Genomic DNA, 24,018 nt, shown 5'->3' with positions numbered 1-24,018 from the left:
CAGGCTGACAACAGTTAAGAGCTCAGTGAGGTTGGACCACCTGAGAACAGAGAGATCAAGTTATTCAACAACTGCAGGCTGACACACTTGAAAATATCCTCACAAGAGGGTGTGAAAGATTTTTTTTTTTTTTGCTTTGTCCTGAGAAAACCTCAAAATGTAGCCAAATTTTCTACCTGTGGCCACTGGGTGGCGCCGAATGCTTGGATTGATTCAGTTGAGGTTTGCTCTCCACCGGCACCAGCTTTCACTCACTGGACCATGGTCATTGTAGTTAAAATTTTGCGGGACAAAAAATGACTAACGAACTGCATTGGGTGCACAAAACAAATTTTTTTTTGGGGGGGGAATATATAGTTATAGTGAAAACGTTCATTTTCATATTGTATGTATTTATTCAAATTCTATTTTTATTTAGCTTTTGTTATACAATTTGTGATGTTCTAAACTCTGGTTCCTCGAGACTCGTATCCTGCCTGTTTTCGAACTCTCCCTACTCCAAAACACCTGATTTAAATGATCAGTTCACCAACACGATACCTTCTCAGTTAGTGGGCGTGTCCGCGTGACGCCCCTCCCGGGATTCGCGCGCGCGACCGGCGAGTGACGTTGTGGAGTGCGCGCCGCTGCTATGCACTCTGTCGTGCGCGCGTCCGCGCAGGTGGAGGCATGTAGCAGTACCTGAAGGCTCACCGCACATCGTCGTCGCTTCTTCTTCTTCCTGACGTCGCCCGACCGCGTGGCTGGAGGAAGAAGAAGAGGAGGAAGAGGAGGAGGTGATCCAGGAGGAAGGAGAAGGAGGGCGAGGAGGGAGTGAGATACCAGAACGACTCGAGGAAGCTTCTTCCCTTCCTTCCATCTTGAGTGAACCATCCGTTCTTCCGCCGCCATGGCGAGCGACTCCCCCGCGAGGAGTCTGGACGAGATCGACCTGTCTGCTCTGCGGGTAAGCCGAGCATGCGCGCGCGCGTGTTGCCCAGCACCTGTCGTGTCCTCCTCCTCCGTCTCACCCTTTTGCCTCCTCCTCATCATCCTTCTTCAACCTGCCTGCCCCCCCCCACCCCACCCCCCATCCTACCGGCGGTGCGCGTGCTGCTTCGTTACATGCTGCATATGTCGTGCGCGTGAACGCGTTTTCTTGACAATCGAGGCCGCGCGTACTCACACCTCGATTATTACAGATGTGTGTGTGTGTGTGTGTGTGTGCGCGCGCGCCCGTCTCGTTCAATCGTTTGCCTTGACGCGCATGCACGTAAATCCCAACGAGAAGACGCGCGCGCGCGGGCGCCAGCCAGCCAGTTCCGCCATTTCGTGATGTTGTGGTCACAGCAGCAGCAGTGACGCGCTTGGTGGGCACGCGCACGTGCACTATAGTACACTCCAGCTAAGGAATGTGTGGGCGGGCGGGCGTTCGTTCAAGCGCGTGCGTGCCAACTTGCAGCTTCAAGTATGGCCCGGACGTGCGTGTCACCGCGCGTGCGTGCGCGTTCTCGTGATTCTTCTTCTCTATTATTCTAATCACACAACAGTGAACAACACGCTACACGAAACATAGTACCTGCAGTCAAGTCTGGACATGATGGAGGGTGCGACACAGGAGTGTGTGTGTGCGCGTGTACATGTGTGTCAGAGATGTCAGAAAAGAGCAGATGATTTGTAGGCCGCAAATGTCTCCATCAGTGAGAAGAAATTAGGTCACACAGGACCGAGATGACACACACTTGCGCACGCACGCTCATTCACTTTGATAACCTTCCTCACTTCCCTTTGTTGTTACAAAGCGTTATGTTCTTTGCTTTTGGCAAATTGTAGACGCCGATTAGCGGCGTCTAGCTACAGAAAAGCGGCACCTCTTTTCAGGATGAACATTCTGGATGGGGGGAAAACAGGAGTGAGCGAGGCCATCTGCAGTACATTAAGGTTGTGAAGCTGTCTCAAAATAGAGAAGGGGCCTTGTCCGACACCACCTATCTCCAACTTACAAAGCTGTCCTTTCATCCCTCCTGAAGAGACTCGATAATTGAACCTCTAAAAACCCACTGCACACTTGCATGATGCAGCCAAACCCGACATGGACCATCGCACTTACCGATGGAATCCGTTGCGAATTGATCTATAAACATTAAACGGCGGGTCCCTATAGGCTTTTGAAGCAGCACATCGAGTAATTTTCACTTTATCACTTTTATTAAACCATAAAAAGATAACAGTCAAGGAAGAAGCGATTTGTTACAGAGAGTGGACTTGGGAGAATACAAGAGTGGTAATATATTGAGAAGCTGAGCTCGGTCCCACTGACCTGAATGTGTCCGGGCGGTACGTACATCGCTTGCGTACATTTTGCCAACAGAGACTACAAGCTTTTTGTAAGATTGTAGCCCCTCCAAATCTCTTTTTGCTCCAGCACCTTCTCTGCATACATATAGCGATTGGCAGTCCTACAGTAAGCACTAAAAACACCCAAAATGGATCATGGACTTATTTTTTTGGGGCACATGAAACAACAGCTAGCTTCTCTCATTCTAATTCAAACACTGGACAGCGGTGCTGTCACGACAAAAAATATATCGGCTAACTCATCTTTTCTAGCTAGTTTGAAAAGGGCCGATAGTCAATAAAACTCAAACGTGAATGGTGGTGGGAATACAATTTAGGGTTGCTAAAGTAACCCCCAAAATGGGCTACAAATGATTGATGAATTTTCCTCAGATTAGAGGCCTAATGTCTTCCAAGAGTGCTACTTCCCGTCTGTTAGCTTTATTTTAATATCGTCTCACGTGGACGTCGCCTATGTTAGCTTATAGGGTTGTCCATCTTTACCTTTCGCGTTCTCCCCACTCCGAATCTTTTAGCTTTATCTTAGCATCATCTCGCTTCTACTCAGTATCTTTTAGCTTTATCTTAGCTTTACCTCGCGCCTATTTTGCATATTTTAGCTTGTAGCGTCATCTATCTGCTACTCAGCATCTTTAAAGTTTAGCTTAGCGTCATCTCGCTCCTACCCAGCATCCGTTAGCTTTAGCCTAATATCGTTTGACGCCAACCTAGCATCTTTTAGCTTGCCGTGTCGTCTCTTTCCTATTCAGCATCTTTTAGCTCAAGCTTAACATGGTTTCACGGCAACCTAGCATCTTTTAGCTTATAGCGTCGTCGCTTTCCTACTCCGTATCTTTTAGCTTCATGTTAGCATCATCTCGCGCCGACTCAGCATTTCTTATCTGTAGCTTAGCATCTTCTCACTCTTTTAGCTTTATCCAAGCAACGGTTCGCACTCGTACGTTAAAGTACTAGTCTAGTTTCCAGGTTCTTGTGTGGCTATTTCCTGTTTACTAAGTTGTTTTGCATCTTTCCCAGGACCCGGCGGGCATCTTTGAGCTGGTCGAACTGGTTGGCAATGGCACCTATGGCCAAGTCTACAAGGTAAGGTAACCGGTAAACTCCTGACTTTATCTCTGATCCCTCTGTGTGTATATTTCTGATAGTTATCAGATTTAAGCTGTTTAATGTAAACACATACCCTCTAAGCCGCACATTCCCAGACATGGTGCAACGGCCCTGATTTGCTTCCCAGGCAGAAGGTCCCATCAGGTTCATGAATCCACAAAACATACAAACCCGGATGACATCAAATGTACTTCTCGTGGTGCTCTAGGATGTTCAATCGAAGGTTGTGAAAATGGCCGTTGTAAGGTTCTAGCGGCTCCAGACAGCCAGACGTTCTTCTGCAAAAAAAAATGTGCACACTCAATGATTAATATACATTCTTGCGCAACACATAAGTGGCTTGCTTAATACTAACTACTGAGTCAGCCGTACTGACTCGTTAGACTGCTGAGTATTTTTTTTAGGTTGGGAGATGATTCCTATTTCGTGAAACCACAAAGCTGTTCCCTTGAGATACAAGTTTCATTCGTTCATTGACCACTCTGTATGATCTTTCCCTATTGAACGGAAAATGCCTTCAATCAATTCCAGTAATGTATGTAATCATCTTAAGCTCGTCCGTGATAATATTGAAGTCATTTGAGCGGCAACAGCGTGCGAGGAATGTGCGAGGCTTGTCTGAACACAGCACCTGAGGATTGTTGTTGTTGGTGAGGCTGCAGCTAAAGACGTCCACCTCCTCCTCTCCCTGCAGGTGTGTGTGCGAATTTCACACAAACGCGCACACGCCGGCGAACAGGGGCAAAATTGTGGCAGGCGTCAGTGTTGCAGGAAGAGAGATAAGCAACCAGAGATGCTATCGCTTCCTCTCGCTTCACTTTTATTGCCCGCCGGTTGCCGCCAACAACCCCACCGCCTGCTCACTGTCAAACCTGACGTCCAATCCGATGACTGATGTGGATGGAAATGTCTTCACGCTTCTTTGGAGGAGGTCACCAATTAGATGAATAGCTCATTTGGGTTCAAAATGATTGATTTATTGACTACAAGCAATGTAACTTTTGCTCATCTTTCTATGCCAGCGACATGTAGTGACAGGCTGAACAATTTCAGTCGAAGACGCTCTACCTTTAGATGTCACATACGGCCATTCATAACACATAAAGCGCTCAAACAGGCCCACATTTTGCGTGCGCGAGAGCAAGAATTTTAGTTTTCATCACGTTTATTATGATGATTAAAAAAAAAAATGGCTCTCTGTTTCAGGGTCGCCACGTCAAGACTGGCCAGCTGGCGGCAATCAAGGTCATGGATGTCACAGGCGTAAGTAATGCCCACATACGCGCGGTATATCGTGACGGATATGTTGGACACGTGATACATGTGCGATCGCTCCGAAATTCTCACTTTATCAATTTTAATCTTAAACATTTGCTATCTTAATGTCATAACGTCAAACACCATCGATAGGCTACCGAAGAATTTGCATAGATGAAGCATATCAAATAACTGCTACTTAAATACATGGATCACCCGCAACGATACTCAAAGGCCTGTACCAGGGGTGTCAAACTCATTTCACATTGTGGGCCACATACGGCCTCGGTCGATGTCAAGTGAGCCAGACCATTAAAATTACACTATAAATAACCAAAATATAATGTCTTTCCTTTGTTTTGATATAGCGAAGCACAAGAACATGAGGAAAACATTTTAAGATTAAACGAGATTTATAAAGAGAGGATTTTTTAAACCATTTACACATGTGCACATGAAATCTAAATGTAACCCCCGCCTACACTTTACAAACTAAAGAGAAAACAGTGTGCCCCTAGCGGATAATACATAAATTGCATCTTATTAATATATTAATTCCGTGTCTTTTTATGCATTTTTTCATTTTTAAATGATCCCGTGGGCCTGATCGAACCCCCTCGGGGCCGGTTCCGGCCCGCGGGCCGTATTTTTAACACCAGTGGCCCATACGGTGTACACACACGCATTCACATAAACACACACTCAGAAATGTGTGTGTGTTTAGGATGAGGAGGAAGAGATTAAAGCGGAGATCAACATGCTGAAGAAGTACAGCCACCACAGGAACATCGCCACCTACTACGGTGCCTTCATCAAGAAGAATCCTCCCGGCATGGACGACCAGCTGTGGGTGCGTTTGGACGCCATGTACACACGGGACAGGACAAAAGTCTTGGATCGCTTTTTGTCCAGCAGAGTGGCCAAAAAGTATCCATTGATTCAATTAACATCTCAAACGTGTTCTTAATTTTTTTCCCCTTCTTGTCTGATAGAAAGAACAAGTTCCAATGAGATTATTCAAATCCCTGTTTTTTTAACATGTGGGATTTTTCTAGCTGGTGATGGAGTTCTGCGGCGCCGGCTCGGTGACAGATCTCATCAAAAACACCAAAGGCAATTCCCTGAAGGAGGAGTGGATCGCTTACGTCTGCAGGGAGATCCTCAGGGTGAGCTGGCTTGAAGGGGGGCGGGGGGGACCAGCATGTGCGCGGGGGGGTGTATCGACAAGTTGACGAGATGGTATCCTCCTGCAGGGTCTCACTCACCTCCACCAGCACAAGGTCATCCACCGTGACATCAAAGGTCAAAACGTGCTTCTGACGGAGAATGCCGAAGTCAAACTAGGTGAGATCAGAGCTCCTCTTTGTCCTCGTGAAACATTTGATTTAAAGACATTTTTGTTACTTTGCACTTGAAGGAAAACATTTTTTTTTTTTTTTAAATAACATGTCAAGCGTGCTTGCTTCAAGCTGTTATTGTGTGCACGTGCGTAGTGGACTTCGGCGTGAGCGCTCAGCTGGATCGCACGGTGGGCCGCAGGAACACCTTCATCGGGACGCCGTACTGGATGGCGCCGGAGGTCATCGCCTGTGACGAGAACCCCGACGCCACCTACGACTTCAAGGTACGCTTACGAGAACCCAGACGCCACCTACGACTTCAAGGTACGCTTACAAATTCGAGAAACCTTGTTCTGATTTTTTATCTCTTGATTGTGTTTTCTATTATTTCCTAAAATTTCCAATCATCAATACATTTTCGAAAGACATAAAATCAAGGCGGATTAAAAATAAATAAATAAATAAATAAAGCTAAAGTTGTGTCTTTACTGTTTTTAATCAAATTATGTGAAAATGGCCCCTCTCATTACTGACACAAAAACAGTCAGTCTGGTGTTTGACGTCCTATTCTCATTAATGACTAAAGTGAGTTGATGCTACGTAAGTTAATGCTAATTAAGCTAATACCAATACCACGCACAGTATTCTTATGTTGCCGGGCAAAATAGTAAATTGTGTGCTGTTCCGAACATTGTCCAGTTCTTAAAAAAACAAACAAACACTGGTCTGAAATCTTACTGGACAGTCATGTAGCGAAACACAAGACGACCTCGAAAGTGCTTTTTTTAATGTGCGTGCGTGTGCTTTGTGTTGGCGACGTGTTGTTTGTTCCGCTTCCTGAAACCAGTTTCGAAGCGTGGCAGCGGAACGGTCCGGAACAAGTGAAGTGAGAGGGAAAAGTGTCCGAATGTGAGAGGACAGATGGCGGCGTGATATTTTTATGACTTAACGAGTACACGTAGAGCAGCTAGCATGTTAGCACGTTAGCTGGTAATGGGGAAGTGAAGGTGTTGGGTTTTTGTGTTTGTGTGTGTGTATTCGTGCAGAGCGATCTGTGGTCGCTGGGCATCACGGCCATCGAGATGGCGGAGGGAGCGCCGCGTAAGTAACAAACTTGAAAGTTCTACCCACAGTGATCTGGTCAGCATACCGGTACTTTAATTCATATTGTTTCTCCCCCCTTTCATTCCTGTTCATTTCCTTTCCTCCTTCTTTTTCCTTCTTCTTTTCCTCTGTTTTTTTCTGTTGTCATTTCCTTTCCATTTTTGTCCCTTTTCTTTTTTTCTTTTTTCCTTTTCCTCTCATTTTCTTTCCCATTCTTGTCTTGTTGCCTTCAGCGCTGTGTGACATGCATCCCATGAGAGCGCTCTTCCTCATCCCCAGAAATCCTGCCCCCAGACTCAAGTCAAAGAAGTGGTGAGTCATGTCATGTGACACAAAACGCACACTCCATCCAACCAGTGGAGGTAAAAGAACAAAGTGGATTGGTCTACAGGTATTTGAATGTGCTTGGAAGACTTCAATGCTGTTGTTGTTGTGGTTGTGCCGGCGAAGGTCCAAGAAGTTCCAGTCGTTCATCGAGAGCTGCCTGGTGAAGAGTCACAGCCAGCGGCCGAGCACGGAGCAGCTTCTCAAGCATCCCTTCATCCGCGACCTCCCCAATGAGCGGCAGGTGCGCATTCAGCTCAAGGACCACATCGACCGCACCAAGAAGAGGCGCGGGGAGAGGGGTGAGTCCCTTATCCTCCAAGACTGTCTCATTTGTAGGTTAGAGACAACATTGTGAAAAGTCGACACCAAAATAACAATCAAAAAAACATCTGCTAGCTTAATGCCAACACAAAATTCAAAACGCCATAGACAGACTCAAATACCAAAATAGCAAACACCTGCTAGCTTAATGCTAACACAAAATTCAAAACGCCATAGACGGACTCAAATACCAAAATAGCAAACACCTGCTAGCTTAATGCTAACACAAAATTCAAAATGCCATAGAAAGACCCAAATACCAAAATAGCAAACACCTGCTAGCTTAATGCTAACACAAAATTCAAAATGCCATAGAAAGACCCAAATAGCAAACACCTACTCGCTTAATGCGAACACAAAATTCAAAACGCCATAGACAGACTCAAATACCAAAATAGCAAACACCTGCTAGCTTAATGCTAACATATCATCCGAAATGCCATAGATGTATTCAAATGCCAAATATTTTGTATCTTAATGCTAAAATGCAATGCAAAAGACCATTTGTAGGCTAACAGAAATTAGCATAAGTGTTACTATATTTACAACCTGCATCTCCTCTAATGGACCTCAGTGCCGCCTGGCATGTTGTGGCACAACAACACTGAAGGCACACAACTTTAAATTGGGACTCACCTGTTTTGTATAAAACAAAACAAAACAAAACAAAGTCCTACATGTGACATGTATGTTCCATGACCCTCCCGAGCCACGTCTGCTTCCAGATGAGACAGAGTACGAGTACAGCGGCAGTGAGGAAGAGGATGAAGAGCGGGACATCGGCGAGCCCAGGTAGGACCACCGACCGCCTTCTTCACCGCCCCCTCTGTGTGTTTAACCCCCGGCTCCTCCGCGCCCTCCTCTCAGTTCCATCATCAATATTCCTGGGGAGTCGACTCTGAGGCGAGACTTCCTGCGCCTGCAGCTGGCCAACAAGGAGCGCTCGGAGCTGATTCGCAGGCAGCAGCTGGAGCAGCAGCAGAACGAGGAGCACAAGCGCCAGCTGCTGGCTGAGAGGCAGAAACGCATCGAGGAGCAGAAGGAGCAGAGGAGACGCCTGGAGGAGGTCACCATTTTTTTTTTTTTTGTTTTAACTGGAGTTACATGTAGCCAATAAACGAACTGTTTGCCAGCCAATCACAGGTCACATATAGACAAACAATATTTACTTTTTATGAAAATCCACAAAATCACCTGACACATTTGCAATGGAAATAAGGATCATCGGGAGAATTTAAAATCATAATAAACTCTGACAGTTTTAAGAGCAATTTCCAACTGTTTCTAATACAGCGGCCCCTGTGCGTGTTATACCGCAACTGCAATTAAAATAAAAATCACAGCACACTTCACAGGCCCAAAATTCTAAATGCTGCAAAAAAAAAAACAAGAAAAAAAACTGCACTCACTCACGTTTCTGCTTAATTTGTATTTGTATTTTTATTTTTCCCAACCGACAGCAACAACGTCGCGAGCGCGAGATGCGCAAGCAGCAGGAGCGAGAGCAGAGGAGGCGCTACGAGGAGATGGAGCAGATTCGCCGAGAGGAGGAGAGGCGGCACGCCGAGAGAGAGCAGGTATGGGTGTTGCACGTATGGAAAGAGAGCTCAACACCCCTTGAGGGAAATGAAATATATCTTTGGACTGCGCCACTTCCTGTCTCCTCAACGTCTTTCTGCCTTTTGGAAAAAAAAAAGCTGGAACCAATCAGACACTAACACAGCTTCACCTTTTTTGGTTTCTAACCGCTCTGTCCTCCTGCGCTTTCTTCTTCCTGCTTTGGTGATGTGGCCTGGCTGTGATTGGCTCCCGCTGCTCGCTCTCTCTGCGGCGCCGCTGCCCTCCTTAGGAGTACATCCGTAGACAGCTGGAGGAAGAGCAGAGGCAGCTGGAGATCCTGCAGCAGCAGCTCCTGCAGGAGCAGGCCTTACTGCTGGTAACGATACTCAGCGGTGCCGTTTCCGTGGCGACCTCAAGGCGCACGTACAGGGCGTGGGGGCTATTTTCCAGGCACACCTGCGATCTGTGAAAGTCAGCGGCATAGAGCGACCATTTAAAATATGTCAATGTATAGCTTGAATTGTACCCAAACATTAAAAAAATAAAATAAAATCTACTTAAAGTTAATAAATAACACTATACAGTAACACCAAAAAAAATAACAGGGCACCTTCTCTGCCTCTTCTTCTTGTTTTTAATTACACTCTTCCAGTAGCGCTCAGTACTGCTTGGCATGTGGTGGCACAACGCTGAAGGCGCACGTCTACCTTATCCTACCTTTCGGAAATATTACAAAAACAAAAGTTTTTGCTAACATGGGTTGTGTTCATACCGAAAAAAAAAATCTGCACTATAATTCAAAACAATACCTTGGTTGTCATCTTCTTTTGTGATCAGGAGTACAAGCGCAAGCAGATTGAGGAGCAGCGTCAAGCAGAGCGTCTGCAGAGGCAGCTGCAGCAGGAGCGAGCGTACTTGGTGTCTCTGCAGCAGCAGCAGCAGCAGGACCCGCAGCAGCGCCCCCTGCAGGACAAGAAGCAGCTCTACCACTACAAGGACCAGGCGCCAGGAGCAGTCAACGACAAGCCCGCCTGGGCCAAGGAGGTAGGATAAAATATCTGAAAGTCATACTTGGGTAAAGTATAACCGAAAATTGTTTTGGCGGAAGTTGAAGTCACTTTGTGCTTTGTCAAACATTACTGGAGTCAAAATGTGGGACTGAAAGTCGGGATGGTTTGAATGTATCAGAAAATGCACCAGTGAATCACAGAAGCTGTTTTCTTTGTTATTCTTTAGTTTTAAAGACTCGACACAAATGCGTCTTTTCTCCCGCATATTCATTGTGAAGCGAAAACTTCAAGACCTTCACACTTCCTGTTGACTTCCAGAACTCCTGCAACAAGCAGTCCACTCTGTCCATCCTCTCCGTTTTCATTGTCGCAGTTCTCAACCGTCCTTCATTTGACCTTGTACCCTTTCACAATACGACTTCAGAGTCTAACCTTCAGCTTCAACAGGGCTTGGAAGCAGGTTGCAGTTCGACAAAGGTTCATTGAAGTCCACATGTTCGCACATGCTTTTTTTCCCTGAAATCGATTTCCATGAAAGATTTGCATCCACACGCAGCAGTGAAAGAAAATGTGTTTCACCATTTTTAAAAAAAAAAAAAAAAGATGTCTTCAAGCAGTTTTTGCCACTCCCAGTTGATAATTGCTTGTCTGTTTTCAAACAACCTCCTAGTTTAGCCTTTCAGTCTGCTAGCTTAATACAAACGGTAAATACTGTCTGATTGGCATTGTGATCATCCTTTCAGCAAAGGATTGAGCACACGGTGCCGCAACACAAAAACAGGCTACTCACAGTGATGTATTCTTTATCCTCTGCGAAGAATGGCTCATAGTTGTGCTGTGCTGATGAGCAGAGAGGAGTTGAGACATCTGGACGAACAGTTAGCCAGTTAACTGCTAGCCAAATGCTACATTCTCATTCACAGTCTTCCAAAAGATCCGGCCCACCTTTTAAAAGGCACACGCGCATTCAACGTCAAAGATACGACAGTGTAGAAGCTGACCCGAAGTGGACACAATGATGCAAGCGGGGGAGACTGTACGTGTGTATCGTTGTGGTCCGTAAACGCTGGCGTTGCCCTCCGCAGGTCATGCGGCGAGCTCAGAGTAACTCCCCTCGCGTCCCTCCCAAGAAGTACCACTCCTTCCGGCACACGCGAGACGCCCACCTGGACCCTCTTCTCTTACTTCCTGGTTACAAGCCTCAGCGCCGCCACCGCCGCCCCCCTTCCTACCCCGCCCATGTCAGCCCATCCAGGGATCATGTCCACATGCCGCGCATCCGGATCACCTGCGTCCCCGAGCCCGACTCACGAGGCCGCAGTCCCGGCCGCCGGGTCAGTTGGAGGACGAGAGCGCGTGACTAACCATCTTTTTTTTTTTTAAACCTCACTAATGCTTCTTTGTCTGAGCAGGTGGCTTCATTTCCTCTCGTGGGCGACTCTTTCACTCCCATCTAAACTTCACTTTCTTCACGTCCTTTTCGTCTCTCGACAGGCTATTAATTTGTCTTTCTTGTCATCTTTTTCTCACATTCTTCTTTTCCTCAGCTTCTTTTTCGACACCAGTGCTTCCCAACCACTGTGCCGCAGGAAATTATACAATTTTATACAATTTGTTGGGCACTCAAATTTTTTTTAATTGTCATTCATTTGGTGTAACACACAGATTCACCCCCTTTAAAAAAAGCCTAAATTGTAAGAGTAAATTAATGAAAATATATGATTTTTAATGGGCGGATTTTCTTTATCCTCTGCAAAGAATGCATGACATAATTGCAGGCTGCATCTTACTGAGATGACCAGCCTCATATGCATCTAAAATTTTGTAGTTTTGTATTATACCGCCCCCAGGTGGCCATGGCGTGCACACCAGAAGGAGCAGCACCATCTTCATTGAAATGAAGCAAAAAATAAAATAAAAAAATACAAAATCTGGCAGAAACATTTAAATATTTTATATTCTCTTTCATTGCCATGGATGTGTGTTTTCATAAAGTGCAATATTATCGGGGGTGATCTTTTTCTTCAATTAAAATTATAGCACAAGGCACCACTGTACACCTTTTTTGTGACATTTGTGTTTGGTGCTGTGTCAGGGTTGGGCAGCACTGTTCCAAACCTACGCCGGCTTTTCAACTTTGCACCAAAAGTCTCACGGGGTGAAGTAACGAATTAACGAACCAACACTTATTCTCCTGCAGGCTTCTTTTCCCTTTTCATTTCGTTTTTCCAACATATGAAGTCATTTTGCGCCAGCGTCTTTCATGAGCGGCGTCGCTCTGTATGCACTACGAAAGAGGTGAATCAAGTTCTCCTGACACATTTCAAGGCCGCGGGAACGGAGACCGGTTAGCTATGTAGGGCAACTGCAGCTATAATCGGACTCCCTCCCTGTGGAACGCGCATGCGCACGCACACAGGTGCACAGACGTATACTTGTCTCTTATACGGTGTCGTGAAGTCTTTGATCCCTTCCTGATTTGCGCGCAGTACTGTATCACACATCAAACCAATTTTGATGTCGCACACAGACAACCTAAGGAAATACTAAATTAAATTGGCATTTCGAAACTCCTTTTTGGTATTTCCTTGGGTAGTCTCTGTGTGATATTCAAAATTGGGTTGTTGAACTGAAACCTCTGTTTGTGCTTGCCAGCTTTGAAGAAAAGTTTTGCCAGTGAAAGCTTTGGCTACAAATACCCTGCTGCATGCTGAGAGGGGCCGAGTTGTGATGCAGGCGTGTGTGTGTGTGTGTGTGTGTGTCAGGTGGACGATCGTTTTGCGGTCAACCGACAGACTTCTCCTGCCTTGCAGCATAAAGTCTCCAACCGGATCTCGGACCCGTCGCTGCCCCCTCGTTCCGAGTCCTTCAGCAGCGGCAGCATCCAGCAGGCCAGGACCCCGCCCATGCACCGCTCCGTCGAACCGCAGGTGGGGTGCGCAAAACACACTTCAATGGCGGCTGTCAATCAAATAACGGACACGCCTCCTGAAATCCTGTCAGTCAAACGGGATTTTTATTTTTTTTTCTTGTTTGGATGAAGACTCTTAAGTTGTCAACACTTGACACGTGACACAATTGATTTCTCCTGACAAATAAACTGGGATTTATTTGTCCGCCCGAGTGTGACTGAATGAACTTGAGTGCTGCGTGTGATGCATGATGTTTTCTCCTTTTTTCTCCTTCATCCCGACCACACGTCGGATTCCTCATCCTGCTCCTTCTTTCCCCTTTCTATTCCTCTTGCACCACCTGCATTTCCTCCCGTTCCTTCTTCCCTCCTCCACACCCTCCTCCTGCTCGCCCTTCTCCTCTCCCGCCCGTGCCGGTGCAGATGGCCCACCTGGTGCAGGTGAAGAGTCCGGGCCTGTCCGGCTCTCAGTCCCTCTACGACCCCCACGGGGTGTCGTCTTCATCCTCCGCCCTGTCGCCCTCCCCCTCGCGCCCTCCCATGCCCCGGCAGAACTCGGACCCCACTTCCGACACCCCTCCTCCCCTGCCTCTCGCACGTCTGGCGCCCCCTCTTGACAAGTTGGATCGCGGCACCTGGCTGCGGCAGGACGACGACATGCCCCCCAAGGTGTCTGATGCCGCCTCGTCTGCGCCTCCGCACGTGCTTGCTTTCTGATGTGTGCAGTGAACCCCCGCTTGATCGCCGCATCTGATCCGGTTGAGCTCAGTGCTGCCTTTTGTGGTACAACATGGTACTGCGCTGTACTGTAAAAACGAAAGACAAACGATTGCTTAACTCATTCAGTACCAGCCAATTCTGGACCAAGTCTGAAAAGACGTATAAAAACGTCTTTGGGACTGAATGAGTTAAAATGGTGACAAAGCAGGAACGTGATGGATGAATCGTCATATAGTCGGGGTTCACTTCATTTAGGTATGCTCTGTATGCGTGCGTGTGTGCGTGGGCCCAAAACACTTCACACATCATTTCAAAGTCATCTTATTCCGGGGTTCACTCAATTTGAGGTGCGTATGTGACCTTCCTGACGTGTCTCCCTCAGGTTCCTCAGAGGACCACGTCAATCTCTCCCGCCCTGGTCAGAAAGAACTCTCCAGGAAACGGACCTGGACTCGGACCGCGGGCTGGAGCTCACCTCATACGAGCCAGGTAGACAAAACGTTCACTTCTGGGCACGCGTGCAACATGCTGTTCTGGAAACTTGTTTATTTGGTTGCCGTAGCAACCCTGACCTACGGAGGACTGACATTAGCATGGATCCGTCCCTGAAGAGGACAAGCAGTGGTAGCTCCTCCAGCTCCAGCACCCCAAGTTCGCAGGGGGGATCCAACGAGCGAGGTGCTCACCCAAACAAATGCAGACACACTTACACACACACTCACACACATCTTGGAATGCGAGTCAAAATGCTTGAAAATAGCTTCAATGATGGGGAAACAGCTGGCAGTCAATGAGTTTATTGGTCTGAAAAATCTTTATTTGAGCTCTGTCATACAATTCGAAGCTTAACTGCTATAAAAATGACCCCAAAAAACCCAACAGAAACATTATAGCTAGATGGATAGATGTATTTTTGAGACCGATACAGATTCCAATATTTAGCGCATGTATATCATTGGAGAATCGTCTCGATTGGTGTGTTCAGCAAACGCAGCCATGAAACCCGAAGGTCCCGCCGCGGCATCTGACGACGCAAAAGACGACAGCAGAGACGTGTCCAGACCCAGTCGGCCTGCGGTGAGTGCACGTACACGTCCCGAACGCCCGCTTTGGCACGCTTCTCATGCTCATTGCCACTGTTCTTCTCTCTCCTCCATCCATCTTTCCACCCATCAGAGCTATAAGAAAGCTCTTGACGAGGTCAGTGGTACGAGTGACTCTTTCCCCACCCCCACTGCCCTCATGAGCACGTTAGCATGCTAGCCACGTGCCCCTGTAGCCCAGGGAAATGTTCGGTGGCGTATTCAAGGGGCACAAATGAGATGATGAATTGATTTTTACATTTTTTTTTTATCCTGTTGTGTCCGATATGAACCTGCACCACCTTCCTCCCGCTGCCATAGACGTAGATGCCACCCTGTAGTTGCTTTCTGAATTTGACTCCATTGACTTGAATTTACAAAATGGCCGACGTATCACAGCAACGGGCCATGAGGTGTCTATGTGCTGTATACATGGTCACCACCTCTCCCTGTTTAACTCATTCAGTACCAGCCAATTCTGGACCAAGTCTGAAAAGACGTTTAAAAACGTCTTTGGGAGTGAATGAGTTAATAGTTGACGTTTTGAGGGTGCAAAAGTTCCCTGACCTTATTTCCTCCCCAGCATGTAGCACGTGCAAACCAACCCTCCCCGACCCCTGCTTCCCCCACTAGCGTCCATTTTAGTGAGCTTTGCTTTTACAGTCAACTAGGCTCCCGTATGTACAGCCAAAAAACTGTCAACCACATCGAAACAGTTCCTTGGCACCATTCGAATTGTCACTGTGATGAAGGACAAAAAAAAAAGAGAGGTTCTGAACTCCTCCTCCACCAGAGTTAAGCGTCTGCTTTATGTCCCTGCCAGGACCTGACGGCGTTGGCCAAAGAGTTGCGAGAGCTGCGCCAAGGCGAAGAAACCAGCCGGCCGCCCGTCAAGGTCACCGACTACTCGTCATCCAGCGAGGAGTCGCACAGCAGCGAGGATGAGGACGGTGACGGAGAGGGAGGAGCAAACGACGGGACGGTTGCCGTGAGCGACATACCGCGTATCATGTGAGTATTTTCCACTCTTGTGCGTGAGACAAGCTGGATAGATAGATAAATCAATTTTCTGAATCGCTTATCCTGATGAGAGTTGCGGGTATGCTGGAGCCTATCCCAGTTGAGATTTAAAAAAAAATTCTGCTAGCTTAATGCTAACATAAAATGCGAAATGTCATAGACGGGCTAACAGAAATTAGCAGAGGCGATTCACTACTTTGCAACACACAGTTTTTGATTGGTATTTCCATAAAATGACAACACGGATGAGAGAAACATTTGTCCTTCCGAGGACTGAGAAAGTTCCAAAGAAATAATTTCCATAATTTCCTTTCCAGGCCCGCTGCCAGCCAAGGAGCCAATGACTCGCAGGGCATGATGGGAGGACACAACGACTTACACGGCAACATGTACGGAAACAACTCTCGGGACAGCACCCTGATGATGCGCGAGGTGAGCGTCCTCTTGTTGTCTGCTGCCGCGATGAACCACATGCTTCTTCACCAAGTCAACAAACAACTGATCGCCTTTAGCCGCCTCATGACCAAATCGTGACTGGATCCAGTACCCACACGCCCTTCTACAAAGCACCCTTCACCCTGGTGTCTCCAGCCCCTCACCTGCCAATCACACCCGCGCTGCCCGCCCCCCTGTCTGTCTTTTTCCAGAGGCGTGGCGAGCGGCGGCGGAGTTCCACCGCCAGCAACGGCGTCTTCGGCATCGCTAATTTATTTGCCGACGCCTCAAATCTCCCCGATTTGGTGCAGCAAAGCCCTTCCCCCCATGTTGCCCCTGGCGACGCTCCCGGGGCACAAGTAGGTTTTGTCGACGAAACCAAACATCTCCTCGTCAACCCGATGATCCCTCCCGGTGACCACCCCGACTGTTTCCCGTTTATTGGTTTGATAATTGGAAGTCTTCCCTCCAGCCTGGCTGTGTGGGGAATCACTCCTGGTCCACTCTCTCGTACCCTGTGCCCACCACGCCCCTATTTGGTGGCCTTCAATGTATCCCACAATGCAAAAAGTAGTGAGAAACAAATATATCAGAAAGTTCATCTGCTACATTGTACTTTTGTCACAGCAATGATGTCATTCGCGGCATCTGAATAACATTCCAAAGTGATTTTTGTCATTTGACTGATGACTTGACTATGGTGCACTTTGTTAAAAAAAATCAAGAAGTGATGAGGCAGTATTCGATTCACCGTTTCCGACCTACATTCAACTATATTATCCACTATCTAAAAATTGTGATTTGGAAATGGTTCCCAGCACAGCCCAAGATCCCTTGCCTGGCCTTTGACCCGCAAAGATCCTGCCTGCTGTCGCCATAGCAACCTGTCAAAACTTTTGATTGAAGACTTTTGCTTGGAAACTCATCCGCCTGTGCCTAAGCTCTGTTTTTTTTTGTCGTTTCCCCGCAGTACGGGATGGGAGGAGGAGGCGGCGGCAGCGGAGGCTCCAAGGCCTCCTTCACGCCATTTGTGGATCCCAGGGTGTATGGGACGTCCCCGACAGAAGACGAGGACATCTCTGCTTCAGGTGTGGCTGATGTGGCTTTCAAAAAAAAAAAAAAAAAACGTAATGCAAACCCTGCTCTTGTAACATTTTTTTTGTGTTGTGGCGCAGCGCTGTTTGCCGATGAGCTACTGAAGCAGGAGCAGGCACGGCTCAACGAGGCCCGCAAGATCTCGGTGGTTAACGTCAACCCCACCAACATCCGGCCGCACAGCGACACGCCCGAGATCCGCAAGTACAAGAAGCGCTTCAACTCGGAGATCCTGTGCGCCGCGCTCTGGGGTGAGAACGACGAATGCCTTAAGAACAGCGTGCGAGCTTATGGCTAACACATGATGGAAAATGCCGTTGGCTTGCTAACTGTTAGCGTTGATAGTCTCGGTTTTAGAAACCGGTTAGCCGCGGAATTTTAAACAACATAGCTTTGGCCTGAGGTCTGCTTCGCTAACTGCCAAAGAACAATGCAAAACTCCATTGGCAGGCTGTTGTTAGCATCGCTAAACGTCCTAAAACGTCTCAAAAATCTGGTTAGCTTAATGCTAAGAAACAAAAACACAGATGACTTACTAATTAGCATCGACAGTTGCGGTTTTAGAAGCAATGGATATTTTGAACACCGACGGTGGAGCAACACAGGTACTTTTTTGATTGCCACGTGAAAATGCAAAGAACAAATGATCCAAAAATTGGCTTGGTCTATCTGTTTTCACAAAGCTGACGTTTTGTGCGTGTGCCTGTAGGGGTGAACCTGCTCGTGGGAACCGAGAATGGCCTGATGCTGCTGGACCGTAGCGGGCAGGGCAAAGTGTACAACCTCATCAACCGCAGACGCTTCCAGCAGATGGACGTCCTGGAAGGCCTCAACGTCCTGGTCACCATCTCAGGTGGACTCTCACGCTTGAACACTCTCATCCAACATTTCTTCATAACAAAAGCAATCGAATGGCCGTTCACTGCAAATGAATCAGTCACTGAAAATCGACGGATGATGATGAGGTTGCACATGTGTCCAGGCAAGAAGAACAAGCTACGCGTTTACTACCTGTCCTGGTTAAGGAACCGGATACTCCACAACGACCCCGAGGTGGAAAAAAAGCAAGGCTGGATCACCGTGGGAGATCTGGAGGGCTGCGTGCACTACAAAGTCGGTACGAAGATCTCGTTCGCGCCGTTGCCACGCAGGGACTCGCACGGACTTGAGCTGATTTCCGAACACTGACCTCCCAAATCTGGCCGCAGTGAAGTATGAGAGGATCAAGTTCTTGGTGATCGCCTTGAAGAACGCCGTGGAGATCTACGCCTGGGCTCCCAAACCTTACCACAAGTTCATGGCCTTCAAGGTGCGTCCCTGTTTGTGTCCTCCCAGAAACGGATGTATGATGTCATGGCGTCTTTGTATTCGTCCGGACTGACAGTTAAAATTTCAAAGGCGTCCCCCGGTCAGTGCAATCTAAGCTTTGCTTCATCGGTCCATCTCTTCATGCTTTAGCTCGAGTTTGTTTACTTGCTCAGTCAGCGTTTGTAGCGCTACGTTAGCTTGCGGTGGACTCCCAAGTGCCAGGGCTGCAGTGGCTTTGAGCTTCGTGATGTCGGCGCACCATTCTCCGTTGATATGAAGCGTATTCCACCGACTTTTGATTTCCCCGCTAGCTTCAGGTCGCGATCAGCTTGGCGGATCCGGAAGCTAGCTAGGTGCAGCGCGGCGTCCGGGTTTTGTGAAAAAAAAACTCAGAGCGTAAAAACTCCCTAATGCTTAGCAAGATTTTGATTTTGTTTTATGTGGCAGTTTTACAGTCAACCTCGACTGGAAGTGTGAGAAAAAAACAGCTCGCGAGTCTTCATTTTGCTTCATCAGAGTGATGTTATATGACTGTACTCCTGCCTACTAACAGGTGCTAAGGAATATTATTTAAGTCTTTTAAAAAGTTTGTTTTTGCAAGCTTAAATGTATGTGGGAGGCGTTAAAACTAATATTAAAAATATATACAGGTATCTTTTAGTTGGTCATTTTGTATCTTGGGTGGGTCAAGAAGGTACGATTAATCAGGGTTCATTGTTACGATTAATCGGGGTTCATTGTGCAGAAATAAAATGCCCCCTTAACGTTTGCTGTGGCTGGCGTCAGTCTTTCACCGAACTGCAGCACCGCCCCCTGCTGGTGGACCTGACTGTGGAGGAGGGGCAGAGGTTAAAGGTCATCTACGGCTCCAACGCGGGCTTCCACGTGGTGGATGTGGACTCAGGCAACCCCTACGATATCTACATACCCTCGCATGTAGGTAGAAAAGAAACCAGGGGAAATTTCACCGCGCGATCATCAGGACCAAAATGATCACGATCGCCGCTGTGATCACAACATTACACGAAAACATTTGTATGAATTTTCTTTATATATATTTTTTTCAGATTCAAGGTCAGGTGACGCCGCACGCCATCGTGGTGCTGCCCAAGACGGACGGCATGGAGATGCTGTTGTGCTACGAGGACGAGGGCGTCTACGTCAACACCTACGGCCGCATCACCAAAGATGTGGTGCTGCAATGGGGGGAGATGCCCACCTCGGTTGGTACGTGCCCCCCCCCCCCCCCCCCCGCCTCTTGTCTTCTTCACTGCAACATAGTAGTACTAGTAAATCAAGGTACCACTGTTTTTGATTACAAGACACTTAGAGTGTGTGCGCGTGTGTGTATGTGTACAGCCTACATCCACTCCAACCAGATCATGGGCTGGGGGGAGAAGGCCATCGAAATCCGCTCGGTGGAGACGGGACACCTGGACGGGGTCTTCATGCACAAGCGAGCGCAGCGCTTGAAGTTTTTGTCAGAGAGGAACGACAAGGTGAGTGCCTCAACTTGAAATGTTCTTCCCAAGTTTGGAAGTTGGAAAGGTGGGCGACAGAAAGAATAGAATTTTGGGTCGGGAATTGCGTTTGAATTCTGAAGCTGCGCTAAAATGCGATGCGATTATTTTATTTGGTGATATGTAGAAGGTGAGACTTTTGACGTGGATGGTTTGATTCAGTCCAGAAATGCAGGAAGTCCAAAACATCTAAAAATAGTACAGTGCCCACATCTGGATGTACAATAGTGAGTTGAGGAGTTTCATTTCGACAAAAAATAGTGCTTTGGCACCATCTTGGTGTAAAAGGCTACTTGATTTCGAGACGTTTTGCTTTGCTGGCTCCTTTGTGTCAAAGAACAATGTTGGAAGTGAGTTGAGGAGTTTCATTTCAACATAAATTGCGCTTTGCTGCCGTGTAGAACTACATTGGGGTGGAGGATATATAAACCCCTCAGTAAACTGCAGCAATATGAGTTGTTTTTGTAGAGGATAAAGAATGTATGCCTGCAAAAAAAAAAAAAAATTAAGGACCACCTCTTTGTCCTGTACAGGTGTTCTTTGCATCGGTGCGTTCGGGAGGCAGCAGCCAAGTGTTCTTCATGACCCTCAACAGAAGCTCCATGATGAACTGGTAACCCCAACTCCACGAGCAACCTGGCGCCGTGCTCCCGGGGGAGGGTTAAGGATGGACCCTTCAGGGTCCGGCAGAGCTCTGCGATGCCTTTGTGGCGCTCGCTCCTTGAGAGGTGGCCCCGAGTGAGGCCGAGTAGCCCCTTGGCTCTCCCCGTGCGGCCGAGCGGGCATCTGCGGACGGTTTGTAGCACATCACTTCTTTCTTTGCGGGACCACTTCCTCCTTTGGATCTGCTTCAATCCAGCGACGTCTTTTCACGCCCGCCCACTCGTATCGCGCCAGGAACCAAAATGAAACACTTTTTACTCCCAAATGGACACTTGGTCTGCCTGTTTTCAAAATAAGTCTTTGTCCAATACTGGCTCATAAATGTGAGCCCTGTGGAAACTTTGTAGTTAATAAAAAAAAATTCAAAAATAACATTTTGCTGAAGGGAAATGAGGAAAAAGATTTTGATTTAGGAAGAAATAATGTGATCATTCCTTTTTTGGGGGGAGTTCAGGTCCACTTTGGCGGAACTGATTAGTACAAAGAGGTAATTTAATAGAAAGATTTTGTTGTCATAAGCAAAATACACCTCCATTCATAAATTCCTGCAAATTTGCAACCTTAGTCATGAGTTAACATGCGGCGTTGACTTTTGTTTTTGCAGTACAATCCACATTGAGTTGTTTTTTTTTTTTAAAGAAAAAAAATATAGACTCTGAAATTGATTTTGATTGTCAATGGGCACATTGAAAACATTTTTGTTCTTTTTGTAACAAAGAAATATAAAGATACCCCCCCCCCCCAAAAAAAAGAATCTACTTAAGTACAAAAACAAAGTATTTAGTCTTGAGTGGCACTTTTACTCAAAAGTGCCACTCAAAAATCTTTTCTTTCTCCTCATTGTTAGCACACACCACCAAAACGCCAGCGAGCAGCTTTTGAAGTTTGCTCAGTGCCGGCTGACGATGTCTAAACCTTTCTATTGTTTATCATATTAATAAAAAATAAATAAAAAATTTAAAGGAAGGGACCCTGCTAACGGCGTTCCCACTCCTCCCTGCCCTCTATCATATCGTGTAAATACTCCCGCTGTTTAGGACGCAGCACGTTAGCTACCCAGCACACCTGCACACATCTGAGTTTTTTGCACAACATTGTTTATCTCACTGGCTGTGTCGGGAAATCCTCCCTAGCCACTGTTCCTCCATTTTTATGTCTTCGGTGTGTTGCCGAAAGGGTTAAAAAAAAAGCATGGCAACATAGATGCTATTCGGCGTTAGCGCTAAGCTAGCGAACCGAAAGGCGAGACCGTGTGGTTTGTTTTGAACACAGTGTAATTTCTTATGTTTTATGCTTTAGGGTTGTTTTGGGGTGTCTTTAGCAGACAATCTCATTTTATTGCCATTAAAAAAAAAAAATCTTATTTAGTGATTCAAGAGAGAATGATTCCCAACACAGCTACTTGCTTTTTTTTGCATTCCAACCCACTTTTGTGCTTGGACGCCACAATACTGTGACGTCATCGATTCTTAATGCAAAGAAAAAGTAGACTAGCGGGTACTCGATGTTCACATCCAAGAATTGAAACTCGTCGTTTGCCGTTTCGGCAACAGCGGCGTGCAAAGTACGCAAGATGAAGGCAACCCTTTCAAAACCTTCGCCTGCCACTGCTCGGCAACGTGCTACAATAATTGATGACCGGATCATTTTACTGGACCTCTGCTGCAAAATAAGACACACGGTGCACCGAGCTGTGAGTGTAGTAGTGCTACCGATGTCGGCGTCCTTGAACGCACCGCTGCTCCGACATCACTCAGGAAACTCCACGTGTATTCTTGACCACTGAGCAAAACGGATGGAAAGCCCAGCCGAACATCTCTCCCATATCCTTCATTTCCATCTTAAGGTCCGTCCGTGTACTTCTATGCTCTTCGTCCGATTGTTCAAGCCGTAACAAACTTAATACATGCGGCCGTGACGCTCCACTCACTTTTTGCCGACAACTAGCGACCCTTAGCTCCGCCCTCTCAAAAAAAAAAACATTTACCCAAAGCAAAACCGGAAGATCTCTTTTAATGCCACTGCTTGATGACACCGGTGGAAAACGTAGCATTTTGACGCCACGTATTGCACATGCCAGAATCTACCGCGGCCTCCCAGTGTGCAGAAATGTCTTACAAGAAAATGTTTTACTCCTCCGCAAAAATTGTCTTACGGGTGACCTTGGATGTCACGGATATGATGTAAATGCCCAAGCGGCTTTCCATAAAAATGTACCTGTGAACATTGTAACAATGAAATAAGTCATGTACATCACATGATTTATTTATTGAATTTGTAATTTATTTTTAATTTTTTTTTTGGGGGGGGGGTTGTTCACACTCTACAAATAGGCGGGACACTCCCTCCTCCCGAGCACAAACTGGATGTGTTTTTATTTCCAGCATTTGTTTTCATGCGCCTGTTTGGACCACAAGAGCCTCATGTTTGACTTCCTAATCTTTTTTTTTCCCTTTATCGACGTATGTGATAGGTGGAAGCAAGCCAACATGCCCCCTTCCCACCCCTTCGGGGACACTCTGTGCTCTCTCTATATATATATTTACACTGTATATATTACTCTTGAGTTCCAGAGAAAGACAAAAAAAATAATGTTGGTCAAGGCTTAGGTGTCTTTCTACAGATTAGAAAAGATAGCTATAACACTTTCTAAACAATCAAACAAAACAAAAAAAGGTCAACACCGTTTTTATCGTGATATTTGTATTTCAATTTTTGTATCAAGACTGTCAACAGCTGTCACTGTTTGCGTGCGTGTGTGAGCACAGATGAGTGACACGCACGTGAGCGTGTTTTCACCTCATCTGGATCACCGGACTCGAACAACGACCTCAATCGAAGGACACGCATCTGTGATGTTAGAATTCTACAAATAAACGTCCTCTTCTTGTACAAGCACAA

At 46.8% G+C, this 24,018-nt stretch overlaps 1 protein-coding gene across 11 annotated transcripts; it reads left to right on the top strand.

The window, feature by feature from the left end:
* Positions 1-628: 628 nt before the first annotated feature.
* tnikb (TRAF2 and NCK interacting kinase b) lies at positions 629-24,018 on the top strand. Of its 11 annotated transcripts, none has more exons than XM_086101973.1 (34): positions 629-946; positions 3,355-3,420; positions 4,651-4,707; positions 5,426-5,551; positions 5,757-5,867; positions 5,955-6,045; positions 6,195-6,325; positions 7,088-7,142; positions 7,379-7,457; positions 7,596-7,771; positions 8,519-8,585; positions 8,661-8,859; positions 9,254-9,370; positions 9,643-9,729; positions 10,191-10,397; positions 11,449-11,697; positions 13,177-13,293; positions 13,698-13,943; positions 14,377-14,483; positions 14,557-14,672; positions 14,980-15,071; positions 15,171-15,194; positions 15,900-16,087; positions 16,414-16,528; positions 16,744-16,890; positions 17,502-17,619; positions 17,707-17,877; positions 18,336-18,479; positions 18,609-18,743; positions 18,835-18,935; positions 19,721-19,870; positions 20,002-20,161; positions 20,294-20,433; positions 20,988-24,018. In XM_086101973.1, exons 1-34 carry the CDS (start codon positions 890-892, stop codon positions 21,069-21,071), a joined length of 4,230 nt encoding a protein of 1,409 aa, XP_085958099.1. In that variant the 5' UTR covers positions 629-889; the 3' UTR covers positions 21,072-24,018. The 11 variants fall into 11 exon arrangements, with proteins under 11 accessions (XP_085958099.1, XP_085958097.1, XP_085958101.1 ...); XM_086101971.1 differs by having other exon boundaries at positions 13,129-13,293; XM_086101975.1 differs by lacking the exon at positions 9,643-9,729 and having other exon boundaries at positions 13,129-13,293.

The sequence above is a fragment of the Hippocampus guttulatus genome, chromosome 21 (assembly GCF_054856545.1).
Source record: "Hippocampus guttulatus isolate MCC_2025c chromosome 21, RoL_Hgut_1.0, whole genome shotgun sequence".
Classification (NCBI taxonomy): domain Eukaryota; kingdom Metazoa; phylum Chordata; class Actinopteri; order Syngnathiformes; family Syngnathidae; genus Hippocampus; species Hippocampus guttulatus.
This window is presented reverse-complemented; position numbering and strand designations above follow the sequence as displayed.

Excerpts from the sequence above, each read along its gene's own strand:
- tnikb (XM_086101971.1), top strand. The coding sequence starts at position 890 with ATGGCGAGCGACTCCCCCGCGAGGAGTCTGGACGAGATCGACCTGTCT. Across the intron at positions 18,936-19,720 it reads ACAAGTTCATGGCCTTCAAG|TCTTTCACCGAACTGCAGCA; the intron begins GTGCGTCCCTGT and ends GGCTGGCGTCAG. Across the intron at positions 19,871-20,001 it reads ATATCTACATACCCTCGCAT|ATTCAAGGTCAGGTGACGCC; the intron begins GTAGGTAGAAAA and ends TATTTTTTTCAG.